The 20,161-nt window shown below is 39.6% G+C and overlaps 1 protein-coding gene across 5 annotated transcripts in view; it reads right to left on the bottom strand.

Moving 5' to 3' along the window:
* The window catches only part of ZNF143 (zinc finger protein 143), a 38,316-nt gene extending 18,378 nt beyond the window's left edge, over positions 1-19,938 (bottom strand). For 2 of the 5 annotated variants that reach the window (XM_032111404.1, XM_032111401.1), the window contains exons 1-7: positions 19,846-19,938; positions 7,618-7,748; positions 6,740-6,832; positions 6,206-6,289; positions 5,900-5,980; positions 4,781-4,977; positions 898-972 (exon numbers count right to left, since the gene is read on the bottom strand). In XM_032111404.1, the coding sequence (XP_031967295.1) occupies positions 898-972; positions 4,781-4,977; positions 5,900-5,980; positions 6,206-6,289; positions 6,740-6,832; positions 7,618-7,741 (654 nt within the window). In that variant the 5' untranslated portion in view covers positions 7,742-7,748; positions 19,846-19,938. Of the gene's footprint in view, positions 1-897; positions 973-4,780; positions 4,978-5,899; positions 5,981-6,205; positions 6,290-6,739; positions 6,833-7,617; positions 7,749-8,592; positions 8,677-18,873; positions 19,468-19,845 lie in introns of those variants that run through there. The other 3 variants (XM_032111402.1, XM_032111405.1, XM_032111403.1) reach the window with 3 other exon arrangements.
* Between the last annotated feature and the right edge of the window lie 223 nt (positions 19,939-20,161).

Genomic DNA, 20,161 nt, shown 5'->3' with positions numbered 1-20,161 from the left:
AGGTTTGCCCAGAGAAGCCCGATTCTCAGTGCGATGACTTTTCCATTTTTGATTTTGTCATCTGAACGTGTGAGGATATGGAGGTTTTAGTATTAATTTTGTCGTGTATTTGAAGTGCAGAATATGTTTTTCTTTGTCTTTACCTTTAATAAAATACCTTATAGTGTCAAATACCATTCTCCTTACATAATTTTATGGATCCCAGGAAAGAAAGCTTGAGACTTAGTAAGTTGCACCTGTATTTTCCATTACCCTTTGAACTTTTACATTAATCTTTCCCCATGGAAAGATTTTTACACTACTATATACTAACAACATGGATCCTGAAAAAGAAATGGAAGTATTTTTCTGTTCTTTAAGCATTCTCTAGGAGCAACACTTATCTACCGATTCCTAATAAAACCTGCTATGAAAGTCAGGGAGCCTAAAAGGGCAAGTGGAATCAAAATAAGTCATCAAAAGGAGAACAGTTCCAGACATATGCCTGGAATGGTCTCTCCTAGAAGAAATTTATTAATTGAGACAGCATCCTTTCTAAGTACTGTCAAAAATCAGTTTCTTCTCTGGAAAAGAACTTCTGGAATACTTACACTCTTACTGATGAAATACTCAGGTCAGCTTGAAAAATCTTAGAAAGCCAACGTAATTTTAAATTACCTTTTAACAGGAAACGCCCCATAGAAAACAGTAAGTATTAGAAGATCTTTCAAAAATCTTGTGACAGGATCTTGCACAGAGTGAGATAATATAATCTACCTGTATAGTTTGAAATCTATAACTTCTGAAGGGTAGAAGCAGACCCTAGTTCATGGCTACGGGGCTCCCTATCATGCACCTTGCTGGGCAGAAAAGACAAAAGAAATAAATATATTTAATTATTTTGTATTTGGCACATACCTGCATTTTTTTATCTTGTTCATTTTCACCTATCATTCCTGTGCTACTAACACTGTCATTTCCATCAATAGACACCTGAAAAACAAAGTTGAAATGGGAAAAACATTTACAGGTTATTTTTATTCATCTGAGAAACAGAGGTTACAGACAGTTCTGGGGGTTTGTTATTTTATAGCTCTCTAGCGCCCTCTTGGAACATGGTTATCCTCTAGTACATGAGCTTACATAAAAATCACCACTTGTAGCACTTGCATTACAGAACAGGCAAAGTGAGCATAGCAAAGTTGTTTTATAACAGGGTAGGAAAGACTGCAAGAACTAAATATGTTAAATTAATAGACTGACAAAAGTATTACAATAAATCAATGAATTTAACAATATTGAGTTCTGACAAAAAAACCCCCAAACATTTACATCTTTCATAATAAAGATATCTCTCTCATTCCTTGTTAAGCAGAATGTACTTGTTTCAAACAGCACAACTGCTTTTCGAATCAAAATACCTAAGACAATGTGTTACATGTCAATTTGAACTAGTCAAATTACAACTAAGCAAGGACTTGGGTATTACTACATAGGTTTGTTTTTAAGAACAGTCTCCAGGAGGAGGAAGGCATTGCTGTTTCCAAGGAGCTCATAAAAAAATATTTGAAAGACTGTTAGATGTTAATGTGAAAATTTTATTTAAATAAAAATGTAATTACCCTGTTCAAAAAAACCACCCCAAACTCTCTCGCATGAAGCAAAGAACAGGATGTTAGTGGTCACTGTATAAAAAATGAAAGTATACTTTGCATAGTTTCCCATTCCTTAATTGTCTCTGTATTAAGCACAGGCATTCACAATACTCTCTGCATCCATTATATTCAAGGCTGAGACTGATGCACCTAAGCCTAGTCTAAGTGATTCTCTTCCTCTCTAAAACAGTTTGGCAGGAGGCCACAGCAGGCTCCTGAGAACATTGGTGCTTGTGTAAAGTATCTTGCCCAAAGCATCAGCCCCCAGCGGTTTGCTTGGAGACTCATCCCACAAGAGTTTTCAGACTTTTCTCTAAATCAGACAATTATGAGCAATATACTTTTGGGAACTATGAGTTAGAACAGTAATGAGGAAAGTTCCCAAGCAGAGGCAAATGTACATTACAAAAAGATTGAAAAGAGTCAGAAAGCAGGTAATTTTGGGGTGTTTTTTCAAAGGAAAACAATAGCCATTTTGGGCCCTTCTCCCTCAGAATTTTTAAAGGGAGAGGAGAGAACCTGCACAGAAAGGAGACTTGAATTACTTCATCCTGAACTTCCTGTTGTTGGTCGAGAAAAGAACTCCTGACATGAAATTAGAACTTGATCAACTATTAGAAACAAATGATCCAAACAGAATGTATGTGCATATGTTGAGACATGCACAAATCCCAGTTACTGTACTTTGCCAGCAGCTGTGATGGCACAAGAAAACAGCTTATGGAAGGAAAGTACATGCTGTAACCTCTTCACAATTCCATCACCCATCTTCTGACTTCACTGGGAGCAATGACCATTTTCCCTTGGTTGCTTTGGTGGCATTGACTCAGCCCAAAATTAGAGGACTCTAGTTAAGTCTGCATGTACTTTGCATGCTGTGGGAAGGTGGTTCTATGCCTGAAGGAGAAGTGAGGGACAATGAAAAATGTACGTGTTCCACCACTTCCATGAGCTTCTGAGTAGTCTGCTTGGATCTCTTTGTATGAACTCCCTTATATTCTACACTGATCTTGGGCACCCCACTGATCTGTCTGTTCCTGCCTGTTCCATAGGACAGGGAAACAAAGAAGAGCCACCACTTTCCAAATGCATCTTTTTTTTTTTCTTCACCCTTTAAGTTTCAAAAAGATAACCTAAAAAAAACCAAACAAAAAAAGACACCCAACTATTTAAACTTCTCTTTTGCAGTATTGTAAGAATTCTGGAAGGATTCCAGGGCAGATCTTTGAGCTCCTCCTAAAATACTCTCTTTTATGCTAAAGAAAGATTTAGTCTGCCTTCAAATAAAAACACAAGAACACCTACATTGAGTCAAACTAAAGACCATACTACCATTTCATTCCAACAGCAGCCAGTAGCAGATGCTGGAGAACACTAAACAAACAGGCCAAGCATGTAGTGATGCATTCCCCATAATATTCTGCCAACCTCCAAGCAATTTGTGGTTTATGAACTTCCTGAACCAGAAGTCACATGTTTCTACCTAACAGCCATGGACACATTTTTCTTCCATGAATTTATCTAATTACTCCTTGAATCCAAGGACATATTAGTATCCACAATATCCTACAAGCAGTGCTTAACTTTGAGCTGTTTGAAAAAGCCTTCTTTGTTCTTCTTGAGCCCATCACCTGAGAGTTTCACCTGATGCTTACGAGTTCTGAAACTGGTGCAGCCAATGACAAGTCACTACTCTTCTTTGGGCTACTTATAATTTTATAAAATCCTATCATATACTTACCAGGTGTATTTAATTTCTTCAGTACCTTTTTCAAAGTGTCTGTAACATCAGCTGCTATGAAGAGTACACCTTGCCTCACTGTGAAGCGTGCAGGGACATGGAGAAGAATCACAAACCCACTTCTCCTTTTAAGAGAGATCCAGGGTTCTGACCACTAAGCTATTATTTAGTTTTGTACATAAATCAGGTGTAGCACTTGGAAACTCACTTCCACTGACTTTCCCTAAAGGTTCCAGCAGTACCATTCAGAATAAGGTTCTGAGATGAAAGCTTAAGGAAAATAGAATTTTTCCTAAACAAACACACAAGAGCACTACAGAAAACAAATTCACATTACAGAATTAAAAAACACATATTGAGTTAAATAGGATGAAAATGCAAATCTATTTGCATTTCTTCTGTTTCTTCTTCACCTTCTCAAAACAGAAACTTCTCAGAAATTATGATTAATATAGCTGCTGGTTAAGAAGGGCAAAGTTATGGCTGATTTAATCTAAATGAAAAAGGATCTGTGGAATGTGTGAAATCTTGTGATTACAGCTCAACTAATGCTGAATTACTTTTTATTTATGAAATGCTAATCCATAGCATCACAACACAATTTGACTGGTTGCCTTAAAATATCTGAATTCCAACAGACAGAAGCATAATGAAAAGAATAGTGAATAAGCTATTTAATTATCCTAACTGGCCTTCTCCCAAATTTTGACAACTCTCATTGATATGAAGAGGACAGACTTTAAAATTTATTCTGCTCTTTTTCAAGAGCATTACGAGCACTGATGGCAATTATCCAGCAAGTGGGACACTGCTTAACTATGGAGTCATGGAAGTTGCATCACCCATTACCATACTTGCATCATGCCTTACAGAAGTCCAGTAAAGCAAACAACATGAATTTTGTGCATCAGACTGCATTTTTACTATTGAAAATATGGACCAAAGAAGGTTTTTTCTGAACTCAGTAATTATTTGTCTTTTCTACACTTCATCCTATGTGTTGTCCTTGCTCAGTACACCAGGCCATACTCTTCCCATTCAGGAAAAAAATTAATCCAGCAATAGTGCCTGAACAAGAATAATTTAACTTTGTCCTTCTTTCCAAACAGTGTCCTTTCAAGAGACTCCTTTGCAATGCTGTAGTATAGAGAAGATTATTATTTAGCTGTCTAGATTCCTTTCTAAATCTGACTCCAGTTCAGTGTTCAATCTTTTCTCCTCTTTATACACCAGAGCTGCTCATGGCAGTGAAGCACTGTCATGACAATTTGGTGTTCTCTCTTCTAGGAGCCTGAGAGTCTCTCAGTTGTAATTTTATTTCTTAGATGACAATTGGCTTGTGCTGCCAGCTATGTTGTGCTGTAGAGTAAAACATGATGGACAGAGAAAATGCCTTGCAGAGTACCTTGGCTGCATATTGCTCCAAAGCACTGATGGTGTCTGGGTCGATGGCAGCATCTCCTGTGTGCAGACCTGCCACTGTGCCATCAGCCTGGATGGCTAAAATGGTGTCTGACTGGGGCATCTGCACCGTGTGGTGGATGTAGGCAGTGGTTCCATCCTCCAGCTGCACAGCTTGCAGTGCACTCTGGTCATAACTGTCTGAGGAATGATATTGCAAAGTGTTAGGATTCTGAAAGGAGCAGCAGTGTGCTACACGAGAAACTACTGCTCTCCAGGAAGTGTCTCCTGAAGTCATACATACATATGAAATACATGAGAAATATAACCACTTAAAATAATACTATGAATAACACAGGAATTTGTTTTCAAGACAACACCTCCCATACTTCTATTTCTACACTTATAAAAGTACAAAAAAATTTATATGGATCTAGCTTTATAGACAAAGGAAATCAGGAACACAAATATGCTTTCCATTTCAAATCCACTCATAATAAAATGAAAATAATATAAGAGATCTACTGATACCCTTATTTCAGATTTTAGAATTCATAAATCTCACATTTTAAGAAGAGAATCATGCAAAGATGCAAAAGAAACACAAAATATAAAAAGACTTTTAACAAAATATTCTATATTACATTCTTTCCTCTTACTATTGTCGTTGTAAAATGTAATTGTCACACTAGTTTAAACAGACTTAAAACATATACTTGATCACTTTTTTTAGAGAAGTGGTACTATTTCCAAGACTAGTGTAATCATCTTCTGCAGAAATGTAAGTTATCATTTGGGATACAATTGCATTCTTGACTGTCGGCTGTCACATTTTCTGCCCTACTACCTAAAGGTATATACTCACTTTAATGGGATCCTGGGCTAAAAAAACCAGTGAAATGCACTGGGTTTGATTACACTTAAAACTGTTACATGAGGCCCAAGTAAGAAACTGAACCAGTCTCATTTCAATAATTTTCAGATTTCACAAAGTTAAAGCAAGAAGTAATCCACACTGGGAATCTCACTAAGAAAGATGATAGTTTTCAGAGATATCCTATTTTACATTTCTGAAGTTCTGCTGAACACTGATGTAATAAATCCCACTTGACAAAACAGTTACCTTTTGAGGTGTGATGAATAAATGCTGTAGTTCCATCTTCCAGCTGAACCGCTTGTCCATCTTCCAGACGCAGGCTGTCCCCTGCTCAGGAGGAAGAATTACAGCACTTCAGCAAGAGTTCAAAGAATCCATCAGATGGAAAGATTAAATACTAAACACATTGGATTACAAAATACCTAAGATCTCTTCATAACTATTTCCACTAAAATAAGAAATCAAGCTGTTATCATGACTGTTAATTACTTAATATCAATACTTATCAGTAATACATTATTTTATGACACATTTCTTTATTATTGCACTCACTGCTTTTAGTCATAGGTACATGTTGAACATAAGCAGCAGAACCATCTTCTAATTGAATCACTTGGCCATCCATCAGTTTACCATCTGAAATATACAGAATATTTTAAAGAATTCTAATTGTGTAACACATCAGAGTTTTAACACACAGTTGATACTTTGTTAATTAACATATAAATGAAATATCAACAAGAAATAATGTTTGGTAAATAGAAAGCACAGTGTGACTGTACAGAGCTTTTAAAATTACGGGATTAAAAAACCAGAAAAGGTCTGCTGTCCTATCTGTTAGGCAGAACATTGATATCTGGGTTGGAACCATAAAGATCACTTTCATTTTACTTAAGTTCTGAATTTCATTTTTGCATCTTATTAGTAGCAAAAAAAAATATTTATGTTATAGTATTACTGTAATTTCCAAATGGAATTGGAACTTCAGAAATATTGTACAGATTTTGCCTGACTTTACAATGCAAAGAGAGGGTTAGAAAGGGGAATACCACTTCAGTAGCCATCAGTTTGCAGTCCTTTGCCCACCTTTAGAGTTGTGCTGTATGTAAGCAGTGGAGCCATCAGCCAGGGTAACTGCTTGCAAACTTACACCTTCCATGTTTTCCAAGTTGTCACCATCTAGCAGGGAAAAAAGTTCACCTTCACTATAACCAGCATGAAACCCTAGAAATCTCAACCTAAACACCTCCATAAATTATTACATCCCCTCAAAGTATATTGGTTTGACAAATAGTAAGAGCAAGTAGCTCTTACTTGCTTTCTGGTTTTTGAGCCTGGGACACATACTAGAGTCATATGTTCAAGATTTTGCTCTGTAAACATGACAGCTACAATGTTAGTTTCCTTAACTAAAAAAAATACGTCACTGAATAAATAACTACAAAGCTGAGGTTTTAGGAGAACTATGAATTAAATCATCAGAGCCAACAGTGAAATAATGACACACACTTGTATTGATAAATTTGTTTCGTACAACACTACCTGTTGTTAATACACACAAAACTATTTAAATTAAAATGCAGATTTAGGAAAGGGTTTGTAATCATGTAAAATCTAACAAAGCTTTCAGGAAACAAAGTTTAAGCCAATTTCAATTCATTAATCTATTTTAAAACTCAATTTGTTTAATACATACTTAGATATAAACTGAATTTACAAAGTATAAAACGGTAAGACTATACAGAGAATAAAGTCAGATTTTATATTTCATATATTTTTGGCACATTTACACTTCTATAATCTTAATTAAAAGATAATTTCCATCCAGAATTAAATCAGTGAATTTAATCAATCTCAGTTAACTGTTTTCTGTTGGACTTTTAATTCAGAATACATGACATGAATTTCAGTGTTTTATATGAGTTTCAAAGAGAAAAGACATAATAACATAGAGGTATTTTAACCTGAAGGTTCACCTTGCACAGCTACAGCTTCTGTTAGACACAGAGTCACGTGCTGGGCCTCCATTCCTCCTCCAGAAAATTCCGTCATTCCCTGAGAGTCTCGATTTATCTGAGCTAATAACATCGTCTACCTTGAAAGAAAGTATTCAAAAAACAGAAAATTGAAATACACACCCAGAACTAGGTAATCCCAGTTTAATGCGATTTTTATACAGCTGCTACAAATATTTTATGTTATGTTTTGCATAGAATAGATGCAAAGAATGATTGACTTATCTGGAAAATATTTTAAAGGAATAAAGTTATCTGAAATAGGTAAGTATTACTACCTCAATTAACTCAGATGTTAGCAACTTCAGGTAGCAGTTACTAAATTAAAGTGCATCAACCACATTTAAATTTCAGTTACATATAAATTATTTAACCAATGTACAAAGAATAACGGTGGTAGTGACAGTATAGGTAATGATACCTGCTTGTCCCCAGAATTGAAATAAAGCTGACAATTCACCCATAGTCACCCATGACAACAGCAGGGCTTTCTCTGTATAAATTAAAGATCTCTCCAGTGCCAGTAAGAGATTTAAAAACAATGACACACTGGGAAAGTCTAACTGAACAATTCAACTATTTTCCTAGATTTTCCAGAGAGGTTTCTGTTTAAACAAAAAAAACCAACCAACCAAAACAATCTGTCCTTTAAAATAATGAAGTATCCTATTATAAAATTTGTTAATTAGACAAGAGGACAGTGATTAGGGAGTGACTGCTGTATCTCACAGAACGAGACAGAGCCACCCCTCTGGCTACTCACATTTTTACCCAGGCATGTTTTAATATGGGAGATCACATCACAGCTTTTAATCCTAATGTTGTTCTGTGCCCTGCTGGTTTATAATTCAAGGCTGAGAAGAATAATCATGGGGGTTTAATTTACTTATGGTTACCTTTATAAATACATTTAACTCTTTTTACCTCTACAATCCAGAAATCTGCTCACGAATAAGCAATTCATCAACAGTCTCAAAGACCACTGAGAAAATTGTGCTTCTGTCAAAACTAAGGAATAGGAGCACAAAATTAGACCGTGTAGGTACTCCAGTGTGCCTACAGTATTTAAAAAGTTTGCCACCGTAATTTAGTAGTTGAAAATTACACCCAAACAGTAGTTTCCAAATACATCCAAGTATATAGTGAGCCAGACTATTTCCTAGAGGTGCAGGCTAAGTTTCTTGTTTCCAGTCAGTATATAAAGGAAAGGGAAAGAAAAGGTACCTTTGGGAAGGTTAAAGATTTTTCGCATGTTATACTGAAAATCATACAAGAAAAAAACATTACTAATAATCAGTGCATAATTGTGTAAGAAATGTGGCTTCCAAGATGAAAATCCTCCATAATTTCTATCTGGAACATTAAGGAGATTAAAATACTGGCTTTCAATAAGGAATGTGAACCTTGAACAACTTTGGCATCAAAAAGAAGATACAATTAAGATGGAACCCAAAATGTACTTCAAAATGGGTGTGAGGGATTTTTTTAACATCCAAGAAAAGATGGATAATTCTTCCCAACATCCTTTTCAGGAAAATAAGCTTTTACAGAAAATGAGGCCCCTAAAAGAGATGCGACACACAAGAAAAAGAGAGGCTATCCAGACTAAATTGCATTTATATAGATGTTTCTGAAGAAAATAAAATAGGAAAGTGTTTTGGATACTATAATCTAAGAGACAAGGAATTGTATGAGGATATAAAAGATCCTGAGCTCAATGTCTTCCTCTGTCATGTCCATGATTGTGAGTTTGGTAGAGTAACTTCTTTTCCTACTACTCATTTATCATCCCCCCATCTCAAAATAGGCAGAAAACTATTCCTTAGGAAGCACTTTGCTCACAAACCAAAAATCAACATGCTGTAGCTACAGAGTCAGCCTAAGCAGGCACGGAAGCAAAGCAGCCCAGTATCCATGTACTATGAAGCAAATAAGATCAGAAAACTGTTGCAGTTTAAAAAAAAACAAACTAGCAGCAAAAGGAGTTTCATCCAACCAGTTTGCAAGGGCTGCTTTTCCGGAGACACTGCCAGCTTGTAGCAAGTTACATTAACTAATTCTGGTATTATATGCTAGTGGTACCCAGAGGCTGGCTATCCTCTGAACTGCTAACAGAGGTCTCTATTGCCAGCATTTTCCATGCACTCAGTTTTTAGGACACCTCATGGATGCAGGCTGCAAAACAGCTACACCACTGCACACAGCAGAGAAGAAAGGCTTCACAAGCACTGGTGTTGACTAGAACTATAGAGTGAAACAATTCCAGCAGACTCTGCACCTCAAAGGCCTTTCAGCTCCGGTCTACTTGTTTAAGAGAATATTCCCTCTCTTAGACAAAGTATCTTTTAAGAATCCCTAGCACCTTTAATATCATCTGCCTTCCTCCAGAACTCATGGCTCTTCTCTCACCTCTGGGCAGCAGTGAGAATGCAGCCAATGCAGGCAGCTGCAGAGTTCTGACAGTCTGAGCAGAACTAATTTCTTAAAGGGTGAGTAGCTACTTTGGAAGAAAAAGAAATCTAATGCCAGATAAATTAAAGGAGTGAGGAGTAATAGTATTTGTTTAAATTGTTTCACAGTGTTTGTTACTGTAGCATGGCTGACTATCAACTCACACACTGTAAAAGAACCAAAGGGAACTGCTGCACACAGAACAATGCCTACGACTTTCCTCCGTTCCAGAGGATCTGGACAATCATACAGTCTCACACAAGAACTCAGCAGCAATGCAGTCTGTGTTTCTCCCAATTCTAGCTCCTTTCAATGGTCACTTCCAATATACCCTTTTCTCAATCCTCTGTCCTTCCACTAAGTTCCTTATCCCCAGCTCCATCCCTTTCCCATGAAGTACCAAGTTTCTTCTTCAGTCCTATCATGGTACCACACTCCTAGGACATGCCTCTTCCCAAATATAATCCCATCCTTCTTGTCAGAATAATCTAAAATACTTCCATGCCCACACCAACTCCTTCTGCAACAAGCCCCCAAGTCTTCTCTTGCTGCTGGTCCATGCCGCCCTCACACCACTGTCTATCCCCTTCCTGCCTCTGTGTCAACAGTTCGTGTTCAGGCCCACCTTGGAAGTACATCCCCCACAAGAGGCTGGAGCACTGGGATGCTCCCAAACACCACTCCCCAGCTTTCACTCACTCTTCAGGGACACAGCAGCTTTGCTCTGTCACTCTGCTGTGCAGGGAGGAGAACCCTCAGCCAGAAGTGGATGTGCTGCTCCCTTCCAGGCTCTCCTCTTTCTCCCCAGTGGAGAACACTGACTAGCCAGACAGGGCTGGAGAGATGTAGGAAAGATGTAGAGCTGGCCTGTGTTGCACAGAAAAGAGTCAATCTATCAGAGATAACGATGCTACAGTGTTACTTGGTAAGAGTAGTCAAATACAGGAACAAATTGCAGAAACAGGGTATGGACTTTCCAGCCTTGCAGAGGTTCAAAACAACTTGACATTGCCCAGGGCTATCTGGGCAAATGAGACCTGCCTTGATCAGGGCTGAACCACATAACTTCTGAAAGTCCTTCCAACTTCAGCTGCTCTCTGATAATCATTTCAATAATGCATACATACACAACAGCATCACCTTGCTGTTGGTGGATCATCCATCCTCCAAATCTACTCTCCTAACATTTTTTAATTTGCTTTGCTTTTTCAAAACCAGTTGGTTTTCATCAAACTCAAATCTCTTCCCTTGCCTCCACTTTAATCACTCTCTTCTGCTTTCTCCTCAGCTTCCATCAAATTTGTCTCCATTGTTTTTCTAAACTGAATTTCACAAACTTCTTTCCCTAATCCACCTCAATTCTTTTATTCCTTGGCATCTGCATCACTAAGCTTTTTTCTTTTAAATCTCCTGTCTGCCAGGAGTTCTGTCAGTAAAAATCTGGGAGAGAAAGATTTCATTTACCCACTTCAAATATTGCAGCTCATTAGTTAAAAGCAGCTGAAAGTATCCATTTTTAGAAAAAGACAAACGCTGTGGTGGGGCCTGCGCAGCAGCTCGACAAGATTGACACATGTGGATTCTGCTTAATCTCAAGAGCTGTCTTACAGAAAAGACAAGTACAGGCTCAGTCAGGAAGTACTCACTGAAGTGCAAACTTGAGACTTGACTTTGTGAACTCTTGCAAATCTTCACAGATCATACGCAAGTTGCAACTGTCAATTTTCAGGCACGTCAATGATGATATTTGAGAAGACTTTCACAAGGACAGTAACGTATCTTGCATTCCTAAAATGATTAGTCACCAAAACATGTCTATGGTATCCATGCAGAGAAAATATTACCATTCTTTGAGATGGTTAAAACACTTCTCACAAAAAATCAGCCTGAGGCAAAAAAATTCGACTGAAAATCTCTGAACTGAAAGGAGTGTCTGACAACAGGCAGTCACCCCCACTCTAACACTGATACCTTAAACAGCCAACCAGCAGGGTACGGAGGTGCAAGCTTTTATTAAAAACACCAAAACAAACCACCACCCCCTGCAAATTACCTGAACAGAAAAAACTACCCTCAGGCACACATTAAGTTCTCAACACTTGGAAACCAAAGGCATGTGAGGGGGGAGATGGTGGTTAAAAATAAAAGATTTTTCATGAAGACTTCATCAAGTTGCCTATCTAGAGAGCACTTCCTGTACTTTTCCCCCTACTAACACTCAAACAAATAGGATCTTCTGGGTGCTATCACTTGTTTTGGAGAAAAGATGCAATGTTAGAAGAAAGGTTTTTATATAAACTCAATCTAGCAACTGGAAACAGGAATTTCCACTAAAAACGATGAATCAAGCAACTAAGAAACAGCAGATGAGATTGAAGCAGCTGAAAAGCAAGGGAAGAGCTGGCAGAGAGCATGGCTACCGTGGAGCGGAAAGGGGGCTTGGGGCACTTGGGAACCCCAGCAGCTGAGAGGACAGCATGAGGAGAGCCCAGTGTGCCTGGAAAAGAGCAGGAATTTGTCATTTAAAGAACGACTGTACCACTGTATTGCTGGACAAAAGAGAAAAATCCTGCAGTGACAGTAGCAGAAATTCATTAAGAGAGACAAAGATGATGCTTAGATGATTAATATGGAATAAAGCTTGTAACAGCAGTCATGGAAGAAAACTTACTGTTATAAAATACAAACTTTGAATGTGCAGAAAAAACTGGGAAAGAATGACACGAAAAAAGCTACTCCAGACATTCAGCAATGTTTTGATTCTTCACTCCCCTCATGCAGACAGCACTGAGAAGTTTGAAATAATATGCATTTATTTCATTTGAAAGGAAACATCACTTTTATTTTTAATACACTTCTAAATAATGTACAAAACCATTGTAATTTTATAAAACTTATAAAAATGGCAAATAAGAATCAATCAAGAAGGGTAAGATGGCAAATAACACATAGCCTCACAATAGTGAAACTTTCATTAAGGAATTTTAGAAAACTGTAGTCCCATGTTTGACAAAGGTGGATCCCAAAATCAATTCAAGTATGTCCACACAGTAACATAATTAAGTTTTTCCTGAATTAAATACTGGCTACCTTAGGGTCCTTAACAACTGATATGATTGCAAATACCAGTAATTTCACAAAACTAGTCTGAGTAATAAAAGTGTGAAAAATCAAAGCTAATACCTACAATTAACAATCTGGTTAAATACAATTCAATTGGTAATTCATATGCGTTACAGCCTTCTGAGTATCAGTGCAAAAAAACCTCTGGAAAACTGACTATTCCACACAAAGTTTTTTCAGACAACCCAAGAGGACTTCCAGCATTTTTCCCCCCCACTAATTACATAAAGTCATTTGTCACCTGTAAGCTCAGAAACACGACACAGGAGAACTAAGACCTTTTACAATCTTCTGCTCCCCTACATAGCTGCACGATAATCTTTTCCAGTATTACTGCAGAAACCTGTAGCAGGGTTAGAAATTAAATCTGGATCATGTGGGTGCTTTGATCAAACACTTCAGTAGACGTGGATCTCCTTCTTCATCAACAGCCCTTACCTTTTCCAGGACTTTACTGCACTGAAAAATTGGGGTTTGTGCTGTTGTCAGTCAGACTGACTTTCAGTAAATAAGTGTAACAACTACTTCATGTTGGGCACTTCTTACGTGCTTTCTCACACAATCTCTCTCAAGTTCTTTTACTGTATTTTCTCGAGTCTCTTGTAAAGGCAAAACATAATTAAACAGCAATTTCTACCACATTAATTATCCACAGTATAAAATAATAACAAGGCTGAAATACAGAACAAAAACATCTACTACATAATCTGGTAACAAAAGCTGGACTCAGATAAAGGGTTAAGGTATGCAATTTAATAGCAAATTACACAATCATTTTCTAATTTTCTACATGGTGAAGAAGTGTTGTGAATGATAAAGCACAGGCTCTAATTCTGGCCCTGGAGAAAAACCAGACCAAGACTGAGAGCACTGTCAACTGCATAAGCACTCTGAAGCAGAGGTTCGTAGTCAAATTCAAGGCTCATTTTTACAGTATTTCTGTTTCACAACAGATACATCCATATCCTGGTAATAATGCACTTCAAGACTAATTTGCTGCCACAGAGTTTGGTATCTCTTCAGAACTGAAAAATAAATGCAAGACCAAATTTATCACTGCCTTAACCACACATCAGACTTCAGTGTGAGCAGTGGGAACCATATTTAGCCTGACAAGATTACTTCATGTTTCAGCAGTCTTTTTCCCCCCAAAGTCATTTCCATACAGATTATATTGCAAATCCCATTGTGAATGTTAGAAGTATTGTCAGATGTCAATGCTTGCATTTTATAGATATATATATAAATTTGGATTAACCAGTGCAAATAAAGAATATTTACAAATCCTTACTCTAACTAATGAGATTATGTATATGCATGTATTTTCACACTGCAGGAATGCTAAGTTTGCTATTATTTTCAAAGGTATGGCATTTAAACACAGGCAGATCAGAAAGCCACCCACCAACAAGTCCTACACATGTAGAAGACTCAGGCTGACTCCTCATTTGATCCCTCAAATATGACTTCTAACTTCACACCTTTCTGGAATATATTAGAGAAGAAATTACTGGTTAATGAAAGGAGGCCAGAGTAGTTCCATCAGCACGTGAGCTGTCAGCAGTGCTGACAGAAGCTAATTAAACTCATGCTGCAGCTCTGGGACAAGCACCTCACAGCAAACACCCAATTCCATGACCACAGCTGCCCTGGGTGCGTTATTCCAGCAGCACAGCTTCCTGAGCCAGAGGTTTGAAACAGATCTGGGAGTCTTCCAACAGAGCCAATTCCAGAAATCCTGCATGGAACCTGACAAGCAATTGAGATCCATGCAGGGGTACAGACAACAGGATTCCAAAATGTTGATATTAATAAGGTACAAAAAAGCATATTAATGCAGCTGGTCAATGAGCAATGCACTAATGACACAGTTAGTAGTAGCAGTAACACACAGCAGCAGAGGTTTGGCTTGAGGAAGGGCCATATAACCTGTCCCAAACACCAATTCAAGTATGACTGAAACGCCCCTGTGTCATTAGGAATGCACGGAATGAATGGCCTGCAGACCTACTGCAAATGCAACAGTGGAACTCACCTACCAAAACAGCCCAGCAAGTTTCTCTCAACTCAGGTCGCATTTCTCGTTCAGTTAGGATACATTTCTTCTCTCCTGGCCACACTTGTATTATCAATGCTCAGGCAAACCTTCCTTTCTAAAAAACCTCAAACCCATTTCTTTATTGCAGACTGACTGGTAATAAGTTACTTGTGTTTTAATAGTCAAAAAAAGTTAGGGTAACTACTCATAATATGCACACTCAGAAAAACAGCTGAACCTATGGCAGGTCAGCTGATTTTCTGAAAAAACTTACAACATGATTACCAAAGATGAAAAAACCCCAAACTTGAAATAATTTTACAGCACATGTCAGTGAGATAAAGCATTTCATTCCAAATGGATTTTCACCCTGGAACTATGAAGGGATAAACGTAACACCTAACATAGCACCTAACAGATCAATCTGTGTGTTCTTAAAACTACTAGCTTTTGTTGGGTTTGTTTCTACCATCAAGCGCATATATAGCTAAAATATGTATCCAGAAGGCATCCAGGTGATGCATGTCACAACTGTACCTACGTTACTCCTAGAAATGAGCAGTGATGCCTATTTACACAAAAAAATATATATACATACAGTTAATTTCTGAAGCACTTCATGGGGCTACTTACCCCTTAAATCATAAAACCTCCAGTTATATCGGTGTTTTAAATATAACTGGGAACATCTGGTGATTAAATGAATACTTAAGGGCTAAAAATCTGAAAGAAACTGAGACCTGCTGTTTCTATTGCTGTTTTACTTTCATATCAAACAGCCTTCTAGCTTTTAAACGGTCAAGCAATCACAAAAGTGTCTTATTTACATCACGAAAACAAATGAATTCTGGCCATGCCCTTCCAAATCCTGCAAACCCACTGAGACTGCCAACAGAGGAATTTTGAGTGGGTTGTTTTGTGTGGCTAGGAGTTAATTAGCAATCTGATAACTACCTTACAGATGTATCAGCATTAGCCATGACAGTTAATGGCAGTGCTTTAGCACGGGCTTGTATTTCAGGAACTAAAGGGGCAGCCAGCTGGATTGCCAAAGCCAGATTACAAACACAACTTGAAACACAGTACATCTATAAATAAATAAATCCTAAAAAACTCTGTGCAGCATTATGTATGAATACACTTAAAATACAGTCAAACCAACTAACTTGCAAATATAGACCCATCTTCCAATTCTAGAAAAGTCTGTCATCAGAAATTAAGTCCAAGAGCATTAAGCAGGTAACACAGCTTTCTGCTCAAGTGTATACAGAGGGAAACATTCTGCAGTCAGTGAAATACAGACTGAGAGACGCATTACGTAGTTTTAAATGTAAGTCTGACGTCAACCTTGAAAATTGCAAAACTTGCTGGAACTGTAAATTCCATTCTAAACCAAAAATTTCATTTATTTAACAAGTGTTATTGGTGGAGCAAAGCACAATACCAATATACAATGAAAAAGAGCCATGTAACCTAGAAAATTTTAACAGACTAAGTCACTGGAAGCATTTACTAATTTAGTCTAATTTGGTTTTGAGTAACTGATCAATGATCCCTGGTGCAGAGGGAGAAGCAAAATCATATTCCCTTAAGAAAATACAACTAAGGGCAGATCAAGTTTCATTTAGGTACAGGCAAAACGCCATAAACCCCACTGTGCCAAGATGGGTCACAAGGCTTCCTTCCCCTCCTCCCTAGAAATGGTGTCCATGGAGAGATACCTTCCTCAGACTCCTCACTCCACGCTCAGAACAAGACCTATGCACAAAAGTTACAGAACTTGCACTTCAGAGCTGAACTCCTGCATTCAAGAAGAGGATGCATCCCTTTGGACCACAGTATATCTTAGGGATCCATAAGCTAAGTAGAAACCTCCCTCCCATCTTTTGGGATCTTTTGTGACACAAGCCACAGGAACAGACTACCCAATTCATGCTCTCTTTACCGGGTGCACTGATTTCCTTGCACAGAGGAGATGAAAAACAAAGCTGCCCCCTACTACTGCTGAGCAGAAAGCACTGCTGGTGAGCTGCAGAGATGTGCAAGAGATGTAGCAGCAACACAGGAAAAAAAAAGTCAGTGGAAAGGAATGGCCGGCTTGGGATGCTGTGCTATGTACATACATGTCAGAGGCTGCAGGAGTTCTAGAAGATTATCACGGGAAGTACAAATCATGGGGATGGCCAAGGAAGCAAGTACAAGTCAAAATACAGACAGGAGAAAAGTAAGTACAGCAGCACCAAGATGGGTCCCACCTTCCTCATGAATATTTGCATTCTGGCCATTGTAAGGCCTGAAACTGGAAGAATTGCCCTGATTACCTCTGTGTGTGGAAACTCATCCAAATTCAGCCAAGCCCTTTGGAAAGCAATTCACAGTTTCACAGGTGCCAGCTAAAGACTCCTCAAAATGTAATAGTGCTTCTCAAAGACTCCACCTATGCTGAGTATGTGTTAACCCAAAACTCTTAAGGTGAAGACTCACATGCAACAGCAAGGGAAGACCAGCATCCCGCAGTGTAAATGAAGCCACCCCGACCAAACTAAAACCGAGGAATCCTGATCCTAATCCCTGTGCCCATCCCACAGAGCTGCAGGGGAGCAGTCACAGAAGCAGCAGCCAGCACTTGGACCTATCTACCGCTCTAACTCCTGACAATTCCCTTCTCCTGGACAGTACAGGACAGCAAAATGCCCACTGAGCTGAAGCAACACACAACTGGAGATATTCTAAAGAAAAAAACTAATTTACAGCCTAATTTTGGCACCCATTACCAGGGACTACTCATCACTTGACTATTGCTGTGCCTCCCTCCTCTGAGAAATGCACCAAAAGCTACACAAGAATGAAGAGAGTTAAGTCAGTGTGACCTTCTACCTAAAGTACCTTTTATACTTTCTAAAGTATTTGCTTTATTTTAGCCTTTAATATAAAGCAAAATTACTCTTCCTCAGATAGAGTAGTAGAAATGAAATATTAATTATGACAATAGTTTAGGTAAATTATTAAATCAATTTGAAATACACTTCTCAAAACTCTTTCATAAAGTTTATTTTTACATCTCATTTAAGCCGCAATCCATTACCAAAGCAATCATCTATTATTTGACCACATATTCCTGAGGTTCCTTTTCTGCAGTGATACAGACAAATCGCGTTTGACACAAACACACCTTGAAAGCTCAAGGCATTAATGCAGAAATACAAAGAAACAAGCCATGAAAACACGGCTACACCGTACTCTGCCATTCGACGTAGTATATTAGCTATTTGTGCTATTAATGTTAGCACAAAGCTAACAATATGTTATGTCTATGTTAAAAAGCTGCTAGCTGAGGATAACCTAATTTCATTTTTCAGGTACCATCACCTAGAAGCTACAACAGAAATATCTGGTGTATAGTCTGCAAAAACAGCTGACAGACAACATTTGATGCAGAATCTCGATAAAACAAGAGGAAATGCTTGCTTTGAAAGACTGTAAGTTGCAGTTCCTGTGTCACTGGACCAGAAATAACATTCCTTACAAATACTGGTATCACTCTGCATATGATGGCAGATGCAATTCTTTGATCGTTCAAAATAATCCCTTACCAAAATTTTAAACTTAAGTGCAACCGCAGCCTTGTTTTAACAGAAAATTTAAACTTGCACGGAAGTCACATCATTTTTTTCCGGATGAAAAAGCAACACAAATCAGGCCTTATCAGGAAACAAAATTAAAATCTTTGCATTATTGCAGGCCATTTTTCTAGAGGAGCAGCTTCTCGTTATCCCGTTCTATTAGAAGTTCTAGAGGAAAACAGATGAAGGGAACGACAAGAACAATTGTAAAAAAACAAAAAAACAAAACAAACAAACAAACAAAAAAAAAAAAACCAAAAAAAAACCAACCCAAAAAAAGGGTTAAAATGCTTTTGCATTTTGGCGAGGTGAGCGAGATGCAGTAAAACAGCTGGATTTCAGAAGGCCGGGAGGTGCCAGGACCTTTTCCCGTGAGAGCGCGGCCAGGGCCGCGCTGCAGCCCCGCGGCTCGGGGCAGGCACAGCGCATTTTCCTCCGGAGCCTGCGCGGGTCCGGCCGCCACCGCTTTAATGCCGCTCTGCGGCCGACAGCATGGGAATATCAAGTTTGAAAAAATAATAGTAATAAGAACACATATTTAAAAAGCAGAGGGGGGGAAAAAAAAAAGCCCCAAACAATGGGGAAAATGTAAAAATAAATGAGCCCCCCCGACTCAGGCACGGCGGGCGCGGGGCCCGGAGCGCCCCGGCCCGTGCCCCCCTCGCCCCCCGCCCGTGACGCAGTGCCGAGCGGGCCCGGGGGGGCGGCCCGGGGGACCCCCGCGGGCCCGGCGGGCGGGGAGGGGCCAGGCGGGCCCCGCGGAGCGGAGCGGCTTTATCGCCGCCGCTCTGCCGCTCGGGTCGATGCCGCCCGCGCCCCGCTGCCCCTGCCCGCCTCCCCGAGCACCGCCGGCGGGCGCGGCGGGCGCGGCGCGGCGGCCCCGTCCGGAGATGGCGGAGGGAGCATAAGGCACACTGGGTAAAAGCACATTTATATACGAACCTCGCCGAGAAATTTTCCAACAATTCCTCCGTCCGACCACCATGCACCAGGACAGGAAACGGCCGCTCGGCGCCGCCCGCCCGCACGGCACCGCCCCGCGCCCCGCGGGCGGGGCCCGGCAGCGCCGACTCCGCCGCTCCCATTGGCTGCAGCGCGCGCGCCGCCGCCGCCGCCGCCCGCCATTGGTGGCCTGCGGGCCGCGCGGCGGTGCCCATTGGCCGCGCGCCCGCGGCCCCGCCCCGCGGCTTCATGGCGTCGCGGCTGTGCCGGGCGCGGGGCCGCCGCCATTTTGTGCCGCGGGCGGCGAGGCGCCCGC

The sequence above is a fragment of the Corvus moneduloides genome, chromosome 6 (assembly GCF_009650955.1).
Source record: "Corvus moneduloides isolate bCorMon1 chromosome 6, bCorMon1.pri, whole genome shotgun sequence".
Lineage (NCBI taxonomy): Eukaryota > Metazoa > Chordata > Aves > Passeriformes > Corvidae > Corvus > Corvus moneduloides.
This window is presented reverse-complemented; position numbering and strand designations above follow the sequence as displayed.